Raw genomic sequence first — 12,595 nt, 5'->3', positions numbered from 1 at the left:
TACTCGCTTCTAATTGTCAAACACAGCCTCCATTGTCCTTAATTTGCACTATTGGCAAGGGGATTCGGAGGGAGAAGGGGAAGGAAGGGGGGGCAAAAACTAATAGATGCAGGCTCCAAAGGGAGAAGTGTCGACGTTTCGACCCACATATAATCCGGGTGGTTAGATTCCTCAACTTAGGGTCTTCATCAGGACGGGATCAGGGAGGGATAGGGAATGTTTCCAAGTGCACGTCGGTTAAAAACCAATGTCAATGGGCACCCTTTTGTGGTGAATTACCATGCGTGCGACGATTAGTCCGCACCAAAGGTTTTTGTTTTTAGTTAGGCGCACCGAATCTTTCGGGGCGGTGTTGTCCAAGAAATTAATCGGTGCAATCTCTAATTATTTGAGAAAGCGCAGAGAGGTCAAAACGCTGCCTTTCTCGTTCCTTCGTCTTCGCGTCTGCGGAATGCGGAAGCCTGAAAATGGGCAGATAGTGTCCTGCTCTTAGCCAATCCTGGTACAGTGGCGTTGTTAACGCTGCGCCAGGATTGGCTGCTGCAGCAGGATGGTGCCGTGCGTGGGTGTTGGCTGCTCCCCTGAGGGCCGCACAGTATGGCCAATCACATATGGCTATATCCAGCCATGTTGTCGGTGATTGGCCATTTCTACTCTGTCTGGACGTCACCGCGCGTGCTGCTGGCCACAACAACAACAAGTAAGTGAAAGTAGAAGTAGTCAGAGTCAATGTCGAGGATGAGTGATAGTGTGAGAGAGTCAGTGCAGACTAGTGGACCGCGTGACTGACTGCTCATCGTCGCCGGACTCGTGGGTGTGCCTAGGTCGGACCCGGACCGGCTTCCAGGCTGACTGGCTGTGGCTGTAGTGTGGCTGTGTAAATGGATGGAGGGTCACGACTCGACTCACGAGGTGAGGATCATCTGTCCGGGGTTTGTTTATGCCTCCAAAATTAAATATGTTTGTTTAATCTCTGTCCGCAGTTTGAAGATAATAGCATAGCACATAACCTGTGGGCCGATGGTACAAGGACTGTCCTTGTGAGAAGGAAGCAATTGGAATCCATACAGTGTAGTGTACCTGTAACGTGAGCGGGTTCATTACACACCCCACGTTGGTTGCGCAACCGTTACCATCTGCAGCACCGCACGCACGGGCACGGAATTCGGCAAGTCTCTCGCCCCTCATACGTGGTTTTCAGTATGCGCTTCGTCTTCACCCCCGGGCCCCAACGAGTTTCACACGGCGAGGAAAAGGGCTCAGAGCTTGCTGTCAGCCTGGTTAGGCTCCGAGGACCTGTGTTTTTGTGCTGTATCACATTTGGCACACAGCAGCAGTCTGTCTACTGCACTCATTCATACCGCTGGGTTAGCACCCATATTAGCCACCAACTCTGTTACAGAGGCTCAAGACTCTGGCATTGTACTTCTGAAATTGTGCTAACTTTAGATTTTGAAAGGACAAGTAAAGTAGTTGACAGTTTGTTAGGTAAATTGTGTTTAGCCACGCATAGTGCTCATTGAAGGCCCTTAAAGACAAGTTACTTGTTGTAACTGTTCTAGCCAGTCTTTCCAAGTTTCCCCGGCTTTCACCTGCTCCAGTGCTTCTTTTCCTTTGCATGTAGTCTTATTTATCACATTAGAAAGCTATGACTAAAAGTGCCAGAACGTCAGAAAACTTGTGAGTGCAGTAGCTGGTCATGTATAGATCAGGGAAACGTGGCAGTCTGGGCTAGAAAATGTGAATTAGAAGCTGTCTCCTAGCCCTCTAATAAAGCGTTAACTCTGTAATTGTGATTCGCAGTGACCATCTGGACACCGGTTCGTGGGCCATCTATAGTGATTGAAAATGGCTCATAGTCTCGGGGCTGGAGGAGTGCGGTCGGGGGCGCTGGGCGGGTAGTGGTAGTGCAGTGGAGGGAGGGAGTGCGGGTAGGAGGGGGTTCACTCGGTGCCAGACTCACTAGCGGTTGTGAACCCACAACGGGACGGGTTTGGGGAGAAGCCGTCAAGCCAAAGTGCTTTACATAAGAACCAGTTGCAAAACATAAGGACTAAGGATCATTACATGCGTTAAAAGATACAAACAGAATAAAATTGCAAATGTACAAGATGTAAAGTCACACAAAGAGAAGAGACTGTGTGATCAGAGTTATCGTTTTTTTTTCTCCAAATGTTACTACTAGTCTAGCTAGGCGGGCCCCCTAATCTTGCTTGCTGCTACACTAGCATTTTATTGATCAATATGGTTCATGCAAGGTTGCCACTCTAGTAACTGCTTGTATTATATGAAACTGACCTCTGAAAAGGATTAAAAGATGCATACACACAGCGTGGCAGAAATTTCTGGACAATTTTGTGTTAATATTTTCTATAAATTGAGTATAAACGCTGAAAGTGAGTTCACCTTACCAAAAATAAGTCAGTGCGACTACAAAATTCATTGGATACACGAAATATGTGTGCACATAGATGATTATGTTAGAGAGTTAAACGGCAAATTGTGGTGCAGATGAAGCAAAGTTGTGCAAATCATGGTGGTAAACATTATGTTGATTAATTACCATTAAAATCCTCAGGCACGGTGCAAAATTGCATCGCGCCCCACGAGCTCCTGTGCAACCCTTAGTAAATAACGCTGTCAATGACCAAGTTAAAGGTTAGGAAGGAAGTGAAAGAAAATATTTAAAACAATGTCCATGAAAATGTTGTTATCACTTAAATTTCGCAAATTAGAGAAGTCTAAGGAAATGTGGGTTACATGTATTCATTACATTGGCAGCAAAATATGGGCTTTCTGGCAGGCGCAGTTACCACAACAAGGACTCGCTGTTCCTGGGTCTGGCGGAAAGAGCTAAAACAGCAAAACGACTGCAGCCGTCAGGAACATCCTCGAAGCGATGGATAACTCAGTGGCATATTGTACCTGCTGTGGAGTTCTTAGTGTTGCACCCTCCTGCAGGGGCCTGGTGGTCACCGGTGCAGCAGGTGCAGTTGTACCGGGGGATTGAGAACAGATTACTATAGGAATACGTCCCAATGACGTGAGTCTTCCTTTTGCACTGGAATGCCAGTGTAAAGAAGAGAACAAGCATTGGCATAGCCTACAGGTCGCGCCTTTGGGACCTTATAAATGTTTAGCCATGCAACACTTGCTGTTGCACCAAGGATATTGTTAATGTTTTTTCGAGAGAGAGATCAGAGTTTTGTCTAATGGAAGTTTTGACTCATGGAAAGGTAGCACAGAAGGTTAATGTGCCTGCTGCAAAGAACATGTACCTGATGCACATCAGAAAATGCTGTAAATAGGTCAGTGAGTCACTGCATTTGTCAGAGAAATCATTTTGTCTCTTGCAGTTTGTAAGTTAAAATCCTAACATACAACAGTCTGCTATGAAGCTCTGTGGTTATACTGAATAAGCAGCTACCTATGTTATATGACATCTCTTTAATAATGTAATACCTGCACTTTCACAATTGCTTTATTAACCATCTTGCTTTCTCAAATTTGCTTGAAAATGCACAATTTTTCCACTATTTTTTCAAACTTTTCTCGCGGGGAAATCCCCCAAAACCTCCTTAGGGGGTTCGGGCTCGCTCGCTACGGTGCAGTATGATTATCATTGTACGTCGCACCACTTTCAAATGTCACCAGCCGCCACTGGATTATTCCCTTTGTAAGAGGAAGAGGGATTGTCTGTGGTCGCTGTATTTGAGCCACCCCAGTAAAAGGAGCGGCGATAGGACCCTCTGCTAGTTGGTAATTGTAAAGCCCCCATAGACTTTGCGACCTCAGTGTCCTTATTCATATTTTCAAGGGAGGTATCTACGGCTGGCCTGAAAAAGATGTTCCTTATCAAAAGGCTGGTTTAGTATGGAGGATTGTACCTCCTGCTTAAAACCGGAGATTCTAGGCCAAGCATGTTTACCCAGTAGCACGCTAGTATTCACTGCCCAAGGTGATGTGTCTGCCGCATCGAGTGCACATTTAATGGAAGTTTTACTGATAAGTTTTCCTTCTTGTATAAGGTCATTAGCTTCTGCCTTATACTGATCGGGTAAGTGTTGCATAAGCTGTTCTAACTCATGATAATGAGCCCTATCATAGCGTGCTAGCAAAGCTTAAGCGTTTGCAATACGCCAAGAATTTGCAGCCTGTGTAGCCACTCTCTTGCCTGAGGCATCGATGAGTTTAGACTCCTTGTCAGGAGGGGGAGCCTCACCTGTGGTTTTAGAGTTAGCTCTCTTGCGAGCTTTAGAAACACATATATGTGTGTTTATACAAGTATATGTATATATGTGTATATATTTATATATATGTAGTATTAAATATTAATGGAGTATATATCATTTACATTTTAGATTAAAATATTTAACATTTTTTACTTTAAACTCTATATTTAAAAAAGCAATCTTTCTGTCTATTTTTGAATGATATTCGTGTCACTTATTTTAGGTATAGGATCATGATATTATGGTAAACAATATTTTTTTCTGATATTTTTGACAACGATATTCATTAATACGGGATTGTGTCAGTGATCCTCCATGTCCCATCCGTGTTGGGTCTGCCCAGTGCCTAATTTCTAGCGGAATGCCAGAAACCGGTCCTCGGAAGCTTGTTTCCGGTCCAGGGAAGGCATGGTTTGGCAGTTCGGACTGGACTGTTCCCATGAGGCACAGGGTCAGACTGATTTGCATATGGCCATGTCTGAACTGGGTGTGAAATGCAAGAAAACGATGGATTTAGGCCCAGATCTCTGTACTGGGGTGAATGTATGACATTGTTCTGCATTCTGTCCATCAACTGTGGTTTTTGCTTTTAATTTCTAGCGGTGGCAGTGTCTAAGGTATTCTTTAACACCATCGATGCTAGTGTTATTTTTCTCCTGTGCTGAGCTTTTGGTTTCCCCATTGTTCATGACGAGCTCAGCTCGTCATGAGCGTCGAAGGAGTTAAGAGGGCACAGCTTGCACCACCCATTACTCTAACCAGTGATGACAGATGCCAATACTAACTCAATAACCAACTGTCACACCCCTACAGATGTGACAATTTGGTCTGTTCCAGGCCACCCAAAGCTGTAATAGAATTAAATTCCAGTGCAGAGCACCGGGAAACACCAGCTTACTTTAAGCACTGGATTGGCAACTAGGATTATGCATTTTTTATAACTCCACTCATTGTTCATCTTTAGACCCCGTCCACACTGGGTGGATTAGATGTCACTTAACTTTTTGTAAGTCAGGGTGGGTAATGCAGTGCTCTCATATGCTAGTTACCCACTAGTTGAGCGATAAAGGCTAAACCGCCCATCGCTAACTTGGGTGTCTCACTCCTCCATCCATTTGTATTTAATTATTAGTTAGACCGCTTCACTGCTAGAACTCTCGACACTGTTTAACTATCTCTAAACCCTCTCTTTTTTTGTTTGATAATGGTAAGACTTTCTGAACGTCAACTGAAGGGTGAATTATTGCTAACCTTTTCCAGGTGTAGTTGTAATTATTAATATGCTCCCTGCGCTTCAATATCCATGGCCTGGCACTCTTAATATGTTTAGACGCTTTCAAATAAAGTAGAGAATTAGAGAAAGGTGGCATTTTTGCATGAGTGACAGATGACTTCAGTGATGGGTGGCCAAGCCTAGGCAGCCGACCATGGATGAAATGCGGCTGATGGAGGACGATAGTCGTAGGTGTGGACAGAAGGCAGGGTTTTCTCGTGGTTGCAGCTACTTTGAGAGAAGGAGTGTTACAACTGGCTCTTGAGGGCCCTCTTGGGATGAGGGCCATGAAGGATGAGTTGTGTAAGATTTTTAGTGCTCGTCCTTCCGTAGGGCTGGGCCCATCAAATAGGGAGCGATGCGTGGTTACTGGCACGTCACAGGTTGCTGTACTCAGTCAAGTGAAACTTATCATAGAGCCAAATCTACAGTTTATTAGCCTTCCATATTTCATGTTGGGACACTGGAAGGTGCCTCAAAGTGTGTGCTTCTTATGGTAGATTACCTCTTAAAGTGGCCAGAAGTGTGTTTGATTGAGAACACAACTACCAAAGGAATTAATAATTTTCTCTGGGATGTGTCCAGTAGGGTAGAGAGGGTTGTCCAAAGGAGTTAGTCCTGGAAAATGATTCAAACTATTCTTGGCTGTGGCAAAGGAAATTCTTGAGTAAATGGTTTGAATGAAATAAAGCATACAATAACTTGATTGTATGAATTTCGAAGCAGTGGGTTAATCAATCACTTTATGAGGAATATAAAGGCTCAGCTTCACCTGGTGCTGGTGAAAGTTGAGGGGTGGAAAGACACCCATAGGCAGTAACTGTGGGCAGCAGTGCACACCGCTCTACCTGTTACCACTGTAGTAGGCCCATTTGCACTTCTAAGGAGTCGAGTAGCAGGTTCACTCTAATAAAGAGTGTATGGTGCAGGAGCTAATTAATTGTGATAATTTTAAGGGCCTTTAAGGAAAGCAGTGCAGGAAGGGTATAACAGTGACTGTAATGGGATGGAGAAAGTGGGAGAAGGGAATTTGGTAAGAGTGAAGAAAACAATAACTTTTTTTAAAGGGGATAGTTTGTTTTTAAAACCTAAAAAGGTGCTGGAGGTGAGGGATGATGTGGTTGTGTAGGAAGATAGGTGGCAACACATGGAGCAAACCATTCTCAGGAAACCATTGTATCTAAAGGACTTTGTCTCCATGTAATCGACTAATTCTGTTTTTACATAATTGTTCATTTTTAAAATGCATTTATGTTGTAGGTATGGGCACAGGGAGGGGGTGTTGTACATAGTGTGGATGGAATGTTTATCCTGGGCGTTCTATGCTTGGGTCGTGAGAACGTCCTCCTGGCAAGGAATGTTGATGGTTGGAAGTTGTGTCTTTGGCAGTTGCTGCCTGGTGGGGGGTGCTTATGAACATGTTTGTTTCTTCATTATAAGTATGTCTGACTGGGACTCTATTGCAGCTACTTTACTAAGCTTCCTTCTGCGTAAGATGCAATTTCCTGTGATATCCACCTGGATTCTGACCCAAATTCCTTTGTCCTCTCGCCGAGAAAACAACGTCCTTTTCAGCGTGGCTGGGCCCAGTGTGTGGGAGATCTAACACCAGTCCTAGTGTGACATACATCTTATCCAATGAGATAGGAATCCGGTTTGGCTCAAGTCCTAGTTTGATTTAACTTGGGTGTTTTGAAAAACATAGGAGTACTAGTAGGCAGCCACTCATGTCCTAGGGTCAGGCAGGAATTCAGTACTTGTGGTTTTTCACTCAAGATTTGGTGGAATGCCAGGCAGCAATCCCACCTGGAATAAAATCAAGATCTACTAAACGTTGCCATCCATTCTTTGTTGGCTTTAACTCCAGTCCAGGTGCCAAACTGGACTTTGTTCCTGGGGTAACTGCCACCTTGGTGTAAGATTAGACTTGGTCCTTGGTTTAAGGTTGTGAATGAAGACAATAAATGGATTGCATTTGTTTCTGAAATTACTTAATTTCTACATTAGCATAATGTATTTTCACATTGATTTTTAGATTAAAATTACAGCTTTGTGTGTGAGGCAGTGAAGGTCCGCGTCGGCCACCATTGCTTCCCAAAATCAGCCTCTGCCCTTTCTGAAGCCTGCTTTACAAGGTGATCTCTGTTTGTGTTCAGCTCACTTCTTCCTCCTTGCCAATCCTCTCCTAGGATCAAGTAGAAGCTAAGTGCAAGGACTTCCAACAGCGTAACGACCAAGCTTCCTCCGACCGATGCCTGGCCCTGCTTCTGGAAGACAAGGAGACCCTCGAGGAGATGGTGTCACGGGGGGATTTTGCCAAACGTGGAGGTTATCTGCGCTTCATGGAGGCTCAGAAGCAAATGGTGGATGCGTACAACTTTACACCCAGCAAAGGACTCAAGGTACGAGAGAGTCTGTTTTAGAGATCATTGCCAACCGTGTTGCTAAACCTGCTACAACTGTCTACAAGAGCGCTTTTGGCCATGTATTATGACTAATAGTGAAAATTACATGTTTGGCACTTTTTTGTACTTTGGCAAACACTGTGACTTCAAAACACAAGTATTGTTCCCAGAACACAGAGCCTGCACCTGTGCCAACTTGAGTCCCCCTGAAATACAATCATTTATGTTGTGAGCTTTATTCTGGGGACTCCAGATACTGAGAGTGAGATCATATGTCTACAATACTGAATTTCACTTAGCAACATGTTGCAATTTTAAGTTATTAATCCCTATCGAGCCATTGTGCCCTCCTGAGTACATAGGCGTTGTTGTCTCTAATCAATACAATTTTAGTCTTTCCTTCCAGATGAAGCCACTGACCTCGACTCAGCCCCCCACAGGGCACTTTATAGTCCTTTCTAAAGGAGGACATTATCCATCCTTCCAGAGGACAGGCCTGTCTCCCCTTTCTCTAAGGACGCCACTGTAATTCCTTCTTAAGGACCTTCATTCCACCTTGCCAGAGAGGTCTTCTTCCTGAAGATGTTGCCTTTCCTTCCAGAGGAAGTTGTTCCTCCTCCTTCCCAAGGAGGATACTATAATCCCTCCATAGGGAGGAGTTCATCTTTCCTTCCATAGGAAGCCACTGTGTCCCCTTCCTAGGGAGATGTTTGAGATGGAGCTGCATTCAGCTCCATGAAGCCATTTGCACGGCATCATGCCGCCCCTGGTGTGCATGTTTTTTCGAATGTTGTTTAACCATTTATCAGTAATAATCCAAATGTTTCTTCCAGTTTTATCACTTTTCTTAAATCATTTTCATTTTCATCTTACTTTTTCCAAATCCACAAAACCGATTATCATGCCAATTTTCAGTTTTCTTCTATTCTAACTGTGCCGATCCTGGCCTCTTGTAAGAATATGAGTAATGCAATGTTCATCACAGGCAGTTTTTTATTTCAACATAAAACCCAATGCATTTCGGGCCTTTTGGGGCCCATCTTCGGGGGTCACTGCTGTGATCAAAGTTAAAAGCTGCAGTCCACGCCTTTCTTCCTCGAGCTGTAATTATTACTGATAAATGGTTAAACAACCTTCGAAAAAACATGCACGCCAGGGGCGGCATGATGCTGTGCAAATGGCTTCATGGAGCTGAATGCAGCTCCATCTCAAACATGTTCATTTTTCTAATGGCAATGGGGCAGGCCAGAATAACCGTTCTGCACGCAAACTTAACAAAGGTATGAATAACTTTAAGAACACAAAGTAAACAAGATTGGGTGTGCATCCCTTCACGTATTTGACATTTTACTACAGCCCCTTCCTAGGGAGGCCAGTATAATACCTACTCAGGGCAGATGTTCACTTTCCTTCTTTCTAAAGGAAACCATTGTCACCCCTTCCCAAGGAGGCACTGCAATCCCTTCTCAAAGAGGATTCTATTATTCCTTCCATATAAAGCCTCTGTTTCCCCTTCCCAGGGAGAAGCAGTCTAATCCCTGCTCGTGCGTGATGTTAACCTTCCTTCCACCCACAGGAGTGATGTGAGAAATGACCAGAGTTCGTATACCTGTGCAGAATGTACTTGGAGTGAGAAGTAGCTTTGACTTTTTTAACGGATGTTAAAATCAGCTGCGCCATCAATGGTGGCAGTTAAAAGCAACTTGCTGATTTATTAAAGTGGAGAATAAGAAAGCTAAGTAATAGCCAAGACTTAATCTTTTCAGGCAAGGTGTTAGTCATCCATATCCCAGACGTCTGTGCGGGGGATGCAATGCATTGCCCATACTAAACACCTTGTTCTTTGCTGTGTCGCGGGTTGGCCATATTACAGGCAGCCTTCCCTACTATGGCCTGCGTTGGTCACATCACAGAGGTTGATTCTTATGTTTTTAGTTGCTCGTCTTACACATCATGGTTTTAACTAGGTCCCATCATTTGTTATATCACACACGTCAATACTCGTCATTTCCCAAACTGTGATGTTACTTGTGCTGCTTCTTGCTGTGTCAGCGTCCCCATCATTACAAATATCCTTCGTTGTAACATTCTTGCTGCCTGTAAATTCACTGCTTCTTACTGTTCCATTGATCGTCCACTTAAGAGATCCCTTGATGCTAGGCCTCGGATGTCACACACTTGTCTCTGGTTGTCTTTACAGGCTGATCAGGTCCTTCACGAGGTCCTCAAGTCACAGGAGACTACAGCTCAAACAGTGCTCCAGATGGACAGTGCTCTAGATCAGAAGGAAAAGGAGGCTGCAGGTAAAGTGAATGTGTTTTGCTTATTTTTGCTTGCCAGTGAACTATTTATCTAACCGTAGACTTTGCAGCAGTACTCCTGACTCTTCGTCTCATGTTAGCATGGTTGTTAGAGGGTGTAAATTGTCTGCTGGTTCTTCAGTAGTTGCCGTGTTAAGAGATGGTTGCTTTCGTGTGTGCATCTTAGGATGTTGGTCCCTGGACTTAGTGTATGTGTGGCTACTCGTTTACTTGTGCATGTGCGTGGGATGGCGTACACCAAGGTTATTGATCATTGTGATGGGTGTGTCTCCTTTAGTTGTGGTTTGATGGTTGTGTTGGTGTAAAAGTGTTAAAAAATGCCACATTTTGGTAAGAGAATGTTTTGCCCACTGTTGATGTACATTTTTCTCTAAACCGGAGGGTTGTGGGGTTTGAAAAAGAGGTTTTAATAATGAGTCTGACAGAAGACATTGTGTGGTCACCTGCAGTCCACCAACCATCCTGCTACCATTGGACTGTTTCTTGCCACTCTTTGATTTTTTGGGATGTAGAGGATCTGAAAATGTGGCGCCAGCATTTTTTACAACTGTGCCATTCAATTTTTTTTAACATGTTTTATTTATTTTTTTGATCCATTTTATTGTAATTTTTAAAACAAGGAAAATTCATCGGTAGCAGCTCGACAATCAATAGGAACAAATGGAGAAAATTAGCCGGATACATAAAAGAGTTTATAACCTTTCGGTCCGACATCACAAACATTTGGATTGGGCAAGAAACAAAGCATTGATCAGGGAACATGGTGGCAGCAGGTTGTACCATTTCCCCCACATTCTGGAGAACTGTTCCGGTGAACCCCGGGATTCACAGAGAGCCTCCTCTTGGGCCCCGCACCCGTCTACCCCTCTCCTCCAGCCCCTCACCGTGGGAGCTGAGTCTCGAAGCCAGTGACGTGCTATGTCCCGCTTAGCCACGGCCACCGACGCCCCCAGCAGGCGTTTGTCTGATCTAGTGCCATCCAGGCCGTCAAATACCCCCAGGAGCATCCGAAGTGGGTCATGAGGGACCTCCCACCCCAAGGCCTGTGTTAACTCTCTCTCCACTCCCCTCCAAAACCTCTCCAGCCCCGGGCACGTCCATACCATGGGAAAAAAATCGGCCGGGGAGTGCCCGCATCTAGGGCAGTCCGGGGAGGCTCTCAGGCGGGCTCGAAAAAGCCTCTCTGGGGTGAGGTAGGACGTGTGCAGGTAATATATCTGTACCAGCTGCAACTTGGAGGTTGTGGTCAGGGTGCATGGGGCCATCAAAGCATCCCTCCAGTCGGCCTCTTCCAGGGGTTCCACCCACTCTTCCCATCGGGCACGCAGGTGTTCAAGGGACGCGGGGCTGTTATTGACTAGGGCACTGTATATTCGGGACACTCCACCCCCCCCCCCCCCTCCCCAGGTCCCCCATCATTACTTGGGCCTCCAGTGGGCTAAATTCTGGGAGGGTAGTTGGTGCAGGCAGGTGCGCATGGAGGGCGTGACGCAGCTGCAGGTAGCGGAAGTGCTGAGCATGGGGAAGGGCATAATGCTGCTGCAGGTCAGCAAAAGTTCGAATGTGGCCTCCCAACCATACATCCCCGAGCACTGATACCCCAATGAGATCCCAGCATCGGAATCCGCCCAGGGATGACCCCTCACGGAGCTAGTTCCCATGCCAGAGAGGCACTTGGCGGGTAACTTTGCGGTCCCATCCCGTGTGGCGCAGGGCAGTACGCCAAGTCAGCAAGACCTCTCTGGTAATGGGGGTCAGGGTTTGCGGAATCGGGCATCCGTAGAGGAACGCCTGGATGCGAGGGAAGTCCGTCTCCTCCAATTCCACCCGGTATGCCTGGTCGAACCAGCCGCCCGCATACCAGTCGTGGATAACTATCAGTTTGGTGGCTAGATAGTAGAGGTAGAGATGAGTCACCCCTAGGCCTCCATCGTAAGGTGGGATGCCGCTGTGTGCAAGGGAAATCCGCGGTCGCCCGCCGCCCCAGAGGAACCTGGATAGGGTTCCGTCTAACTCCCAAAACCAGGCACGGAGGAGTGGAATGGAGGTGTTCTGTAGGGTATAGGGGAAACAGGAAAGAATCATCATTTTAAACAGCGCGCTCCGCCCCAAGGGATTGAGGGGAAGAGAGTGCCATTTCTTCAAGTCCGATCTCATCCGTGTCACCAGGGGCGCGATGTTCAGTGCCCATTCCAACTCTGGCAGGAGAGTCACCCATATCCCCAGATATTTGACCGAGTGGTGACAAAGAGGGATGGACGACTGCCAGTTGAAACACTCCCGGGAGGGGTGCAATGGGACCAGGGTGGACTTGGCCGCATTAAGTCGGAGGCCAGAGCCTCGTTTGAAGTCCAGGAGTAGTTG

At 45.8% G+C, this 12,595-nt stretch overlaps 1 protein-coding gene across 4 annotated transcripts in view; it reads left to right on the top strand.

The window, feature by feature from the left end:
• The window catches only part of LOC147706552 (guanylate-binding protein 2-like), a 161,001-nt gene that overhangs the window by 130,096 nt on the left and 18,310 nt on the right, over positions 1–12,595 (top strand). For all 4 annotated transcript variants that reach the window (XM_086933023.1, XM_086933022.1, XM_086933020.1 and 1 more), the window contains exons 17-18: positions 7,695–7,907; positions 10,111–10,213. In XM_086933023.1, the coding sequence (XP_086789149.1) occupies positions 7,695–7,907; positions 10,111–10,213 (316 nt within the window). The remainder of the gene's footprint in view (positions 1–7,694; positions 7,908–10,110; positions 10,214–12,595) is intronic.

Source organism: Lissotriton vulgaris, chromosome 7 (assembly GCF_964263255.1).
Source record: "Lissotriton vulgaris chromosome 7, aLisVul1.2, whole genome shotgun sequence".
NCBI lineage: Eukaryota > Metazoa > Chordata > Amphibia > Caudata > Salamandridae > Lissotriton > Lissotriton vulgaris.
This window is presented reverse-complemented; position numbering and strand designations above follow the sequence as displayed.